Source organism: Crassostrea angulata, chromosome 4 (assembly GCF_025612915.1).
Source record: "Crassostrea angulata isolate pt1a10 chromosome 4, ASM2561291v2, whole genome shotgun sequence".
NCBI lineage: Eukaryota > Metazoa > Mollusca > Bivalvia > Ostreida > Ostreidae > Magallana > Magallana angulata.
In genome coordinates this window covers 6,051,251-6,057,077 of record NC_069114.1, presented here as the reverse complement: position 1 = coordinate 6,057,077, position 5,827 = coordinate 6,051,251, and the positions used below count along the sequence as shown (strand labels likewise).

The 5,827-nt window shown below is 38.9% G+C and overlaps 1 protein-coding gene across 1 annotated transcript; it reads right to left on the bottom strand.

Annotated features, from left to right (window-relative positions):
* Window positions 1–1,584: 1,584 nt before the first annotated feature.
* LOC128179755 (zinc finger protein 43-like) lies at window positions 1,585–5,807 on the bottom strand. The gene is made up of 4 exons (XM_052847323.1): window positions 5,718–5,807; window positions 3,264–4,059; window positions 2,735–2,931; window positions 1,585–2,559 (listed from the first exon to the last, which is right to left on the bottom strand). The coding sequence occupies exons 2-4, from the start codon at window positions 4,012–4,014 to the stop codon at window positions 1,828–1,830; spliced, it is 1,680 nt and encodes a 559-aa protein (XP_052703283.1). The 5' UTR covers window positions 4,015–4,059; window positions 5,718–5,807; the 3' UTR covers window positions 1,585–1,827.
* Between the last annotated feature and the right edge of the window lie 20 nt (window positions 5,808–5,827).

The window sequence follows — 5,827 nt, the reverse complement described above, 5'->3', positions numbered from 1 at the left end:
TTACTGAATTGTTGGTTTTCTGTTTAAGTATGTGACCATGACTCTCTTGCTGGCGTGGGGGAAGCTCTCTCCACCATTGCAATGCATGGCATTTTCAGATAGTCTAGAATGGAAAATGTCCTACATTAAGTGGTGTTTGAGCATTGCCTTTGATTCAGAGAGGAGGGTCTTTGTTACATCATTATTAACATGGCATTGTATACAGAGGTTGGGGTCTTATGGCAATTCAAGCTTGTCGGGTACCAAGAGAAAAATGCAAGATGAGGGGGAGTACAGATAATGTGGAAATTATAATGGTATAAAATGTACTGGTACGTTATTTCCAATACACGTACTAGAATACAGATGTCCCCCGTTATTGTGCTAAATATTAGAACTGTAATGAAGGAGGAAGTTTAGCTTGGTCTTCAGTCAATCTTAGAAATTGTTTTTCCAAGACTTTCAAAAAATAAGACGGTTGAAATAAAAATGATTGACACTTTTCTTCAAGAATTTATCATAGCAATTGTAATGCAACCATAGACCTGCATCCAACACCCAATAGAATGATAACATATTTAATGTTGATGATGAAATGATCCCACTGTGTTCGGATCCTCATTTAGAATATTGGGATTAGTTTTTTTTAATAAGATTTGGTGCGGTTCATATTGTAGACAATGGCATCCTACTTGCCGGATTGGCCTCATCAGCACAGAGTTAGTCAAAATCTGTGCAAGACATAAGAAATTTTAGTGAGCACTCAACAGATCAGCATTGAAGACGAGCACTTGCTCTGCTGAACTGGCCTCTGTGAAACATCAGGCATTTTCTGCATAGTAGGTTCCAATGTCGGTGCTTGCCAAACCATTTATGTTGGGGGTTAAGGAAATTTTGGAGAGCACTCGCAAGCACCTGCTCTACAGAACATGCCTCGGGTCTACCATGATCTCTTCTTACCTCAATCAGTATATTGCTGTGGAATCTTTAAAATTTGTAGGAGCAAGTTTCATATGGTTTGCGTTGCAGTTTTTCCATTGGTTCATTTGATGTAATGGATTAATCTGTAATTCTATGAAAAACTATTGTGTTTATAATTTATTTGTTCAGGACTTGCATAATTTATCATTTGATTAGGAAGCCCATTAAGAATTGAGCCACTACAAATTTTAATGATTCCACAGTTCTCTGCATCTGACCAATTTGTAAACATGGACAGAAATACCAAGTATTGTGAATTGTGAGAAGTGGAGCGGATCTGGAAAGATGTCCTACAGATAGTAAACAAAAGGATAGACAGAAACGTGCACTGCCATAAATTCCTTAAATACATCCATCTACATGCAAGTATATAAATACAAGTAAATGTTTTAGTTCTATCACTTTTTCTTTTAAAGAAAAACATGATTAAACATTTCCCTCTACTTGCGATGTTTTGCCAAAAGAAATGATAAGAGAGTAGGGGTCTAATAAACCTTCGCTGTATTTTTTAGGAATTCAATTATTAAAAACATGTGGGATATTGTTTTAATATGTATATTTTTTCAGTTTACCGCAATGACAGATTACCTGGTACATGTATAAGTGTTTAAAAAAAAACAAAAAAACTATTGCACTGTATTTGAGGGTAAAATAACACTATCAACAGCATTAACTGCAAGATGTGCCATATAACAGGTCTATCCACAGCACTAATATAAGATGTCATACAAGATGGACAAAGATACAGTTTAATTTTTGATTGCCTGATCTTATTTCAAAGAATATCATCCATGACTTTAATCATGAATTACTAAGTAAGTTTTTCTAGCATGATGTAGAGACTATCAGCTGTTGTCCCTATAAAACTCACTGGCTGGTCATGGCCTCAACTGAACTTTCGGATTCATTCAAACTGTTTTCCGCTGAAGACGAATTATTTTGTGCCTGGTCTTCCTCGTCTCCTACATATTCATCATATTCATCGTTTTCTTCATCGTCATTCACATCACTCATTTCCTCGGCCCCTGCCAGTAAGTTAAGGTCAGGCTCCGAGTCTTGGATCAATATTTCAGTGTGATTTTCATTGGAGTTCATAACACGACTAACCATCTTTCTAACGTGGCGGTTCATGTGGCGCTTCAGCACATAGCCCCTGCCGAATCTCCTTCCACATACCTCGCAAGGAAAGGGCTTAACTTTCTGATGAGTCTCCAGATGATGGTACAGAGAGCTTTTGTCCGTAAAACTTTTCCCGCATTCTTCGCAAGAAAATGGCCGCTCTCCACTGTGAATTCGGAGATGCACAGTCAGTGCTCCCTTCTGTCCGAACCCTTTCCCACACTGGCTACAGATAAACTCCTTCCTGCCGTCATGAACTGTCTTCATGTGGCGGACTAGGTTACAGCTCCACCTGAAGGCAACCCCGCACTCATCGCACCTGTGGTCCCGCTCATCTGTGTGAATCTTCTTGTGGGCCCACAGGTTCCGCGAGTCACAGAAAGCCCGACCACAGACGTCACACTTAAAGATTCTCTCCCCAGTGTGGGTCCGCATGTGGGTCTTCATGGCTGCTATCAAATAGAAGGCTTTACCGCATACCTTGAAATAAGGAGTTCACAATATACACACAAAAATAAAAATTACAATTTTAAACAAAATATTATATATATATCCTTTATATATAGTATTCTTTTTTTTAAATCATTATCTAAAAAGAATATCTTCCTTTTCAAATTCTGTTTATCAAACATGAAGACTCTTGTATGAGGCCTACCTCACACTTGTATGGCCTCTCTTCATCATTGAGGTGAATCCTGGCATGTTTCCTCATGTCATACGTACTGGCAAACATCTTCCCGCAAGTCTCACAGGAAAATGGCCGCTCGGAGCTGTGACGCTTCACATGTTTTCTCATGGTGCTGGGGTCACGGAATGCCATGCCACAAACCTTACAACAGAATGGCTTCTCTCCTGTCAAATACAAAAGATTTAACATTATTTTGATGATTTATAAATAGATGCCTTACTTAAAGGTGTTCTAACAGTGCAAAGACTATAGCTGCTGTGTAGTTGGAATTAAATATGTGTAATATATATACACATTTTAAAATAACAAAATATGGTGGAGAATTTTAATGTTCAACAGATGTGCTTATGTATACATGTATTAATAATTAATTTACATTATAGTACAATAATATCAGCCACTATTAAGCTTTTAAAACCAAGTACTCGTGATTTCAATGAATTTTATGACAGTGATTGTATGACAACAATTAATTCATGAAAAAGCAGTCACGTACCTGTGTGAATAGTTTTGTGTCTTTTCAGAGTGATTTTCTCTGCAAACGATTTGCCACATTCATCACATGTAAGTGCAAGCTCTTTGTTGTGGATGCGGTTGTGTCTCTTCAGTGATTCGTACAGCTCGTACGCATTGTTACAGAATGAGCATTTAAAGGCCTTTTTGTCATCGTGCTCATATCGCATGTGAGAGGAATACAACCGCCGTGAGTCAAACACCGCAGAACAGTGGCAACAGGTGTACATGTCGGAGATTCCGTGAACTTCCTGTATGTGTTCCTTCAGCTCACTATGCCAGACTTTTTCATAACAGTGGTCACATGACACCTTTCCCCCGCATTTTCTGACTGGAATTGCTGTCCCTTCGCCATCTTCGCTCAACGAGTCTTCCCTGGTTCGTCTTTTGCTGTTTGACTCATTAACAGTAAGCGAGCAGTTATCACCACATTTCTTTAGGTGGAGGAGATAAGTGTTGCTGTTACTGAAGTCTTCTCCACACAAATCACAGTGGTTATCCACCTCCTTAACCACTATCCGTCTGGGCGGATTCTTCCGCCGGGATTTTCTAATCTCATTATCCACATGAGTTTGAATGTTTTCAATTGATTCTTTTGAAGATTTTTTATTCTTTTTTCCCACATGAACTTGAATGTTTTCTGTTGTTTCTTTCGGACAGGATTGCTGGTTTTCGGTAGCTTTGATGAGGCTTTTAATTTTACTGTCTAGCTCTCCCTCTCTGTTCTTTGACATCCTCACTACCGTGAGGCAGCTGACAATATTTTATCCAGCCCTGACCTGGAATAGAGTTTAAAAGCTAAAGTTAAACATTATACATATATTACATGGCTTCGAGGGTGACATACCAGAATATTTGCCCCGAGGTGACAGGAAAGCCCTGGAGTGTTATGTCGCCCGATGCCGAAGGCACAAATATGTATGTTTATAATATATAGCGGTCTGTTATATGCAGAAACTACATTCTATTTCTCTTTGTAGCTATAGATCTCAGGAATTAACACAGCCAATTTTATTATTGTGACAGGTCTCTAACTTGAGAATGACAAGGCTCTACTTCAGAACCTTTCATCTAAACTGCCCATGCATGCTCTCATATACTGACTGGGCTAAGGGGTTCTATAATTGTGCTACCTCTATATATATATGCTTGTGTAACAGGATGGGATGGACCAGACCGGGACTCGCACCTAGCTCCCTGAAACTTCAGTCAGGTGCTCTGCCAACTATATGGTGCTTGTATTTGAACCAGTCTGATTTTCACATTCTTATATAATCTTTTACCTCAACAAGGAGCAGCCCAGGCTCTTCCCTAGGCAGGAGTTAATTTAACCTGTCAGTTCCAGGGGTTTGTCACGGTACCAAGTGTAACCGATGGGAGAAATGATGACGGACCAGACAGGATTCGAACCTGGGCCTCCTAAATCTCTAGTCAGGTGCTCTATATATATAGCTACCAACTGAGCTATCTATAACACCGCTATTCAATTGAACCGGTCTGACAGTCACATTCCTCCCCCTTAAATAATCTTCACCCTCAAAGATGCATCTCCAATTCTTCCTTTGGCAGGAGTTAACAATGTCAGTTACAGGGGTTAGTCGCAGCTAGCAACAAATAAATGTATTAATGGAATGGAAAACTAATGACGGATCAGACAGGGATTTGAAACTGGGTCCCTGGATCTAGTTAAGGTGGTATGGGACACCTCTATATTGTGATGTCTTGTTTATCGAATTAAACAATACAGATAAGTATAATGTTATTGACATACATTTTCTTACTAAACATTGTCATCCAACAGCCTAGCGCAGTGGGTGAATTTGAGCAATTCACTGCGTACATGCAGTGCCCTGGTATATGATCAAATCAATCGTAACTATACTCAAATCTGACCATCACACATATGACAGTAATTAATATTATTTTACCAATTATATATAAGTTTATGTACCGTAATTCAATATATATACATATGATCTGCATGTAAGGAAAAGTTATTTTTTAAAAAAAAGGATTTTGCATTACAAAATTGAAGATAAACATTTCCACCTTACAAAAAAACATTTACGATAAATTTGATGTACATGTGGACTGTTGTGGTTATGTGGAGACTTACATGTACATTCACTTGTGGTTACCACCTGCCCAGCCATCTCCCCCCCCCCCCCCACATGCAATTAATTAGAGACCTTTATTCAGGCGTTTATTGAATTCAACAAGTATGATATCTCAAAATCCCATCAAGGAATAAACCCCGAAATCTGATAAAGCTTGTGAAGAGACATGCCGTTTCCTCATAAACTGATATATGTAGGGGATGGGTGGGGCATATGTGATCATCTACCATGTCTACTGTGGTCATGACTTTGTTTCAAAAATGTTATAGTAAATGGCAACTTATCGGTGATTAGCATAACAAAACAACATTATACATTACCCAGAATATGACACGTCTCGGGGAAAATAAAAAAAAAAAATTGGCTGGTCGAGGGCATATGTCAGTGTCTGTCAATCCGGAAATATCTGTGCGCAGCTGCGGTTGAATAT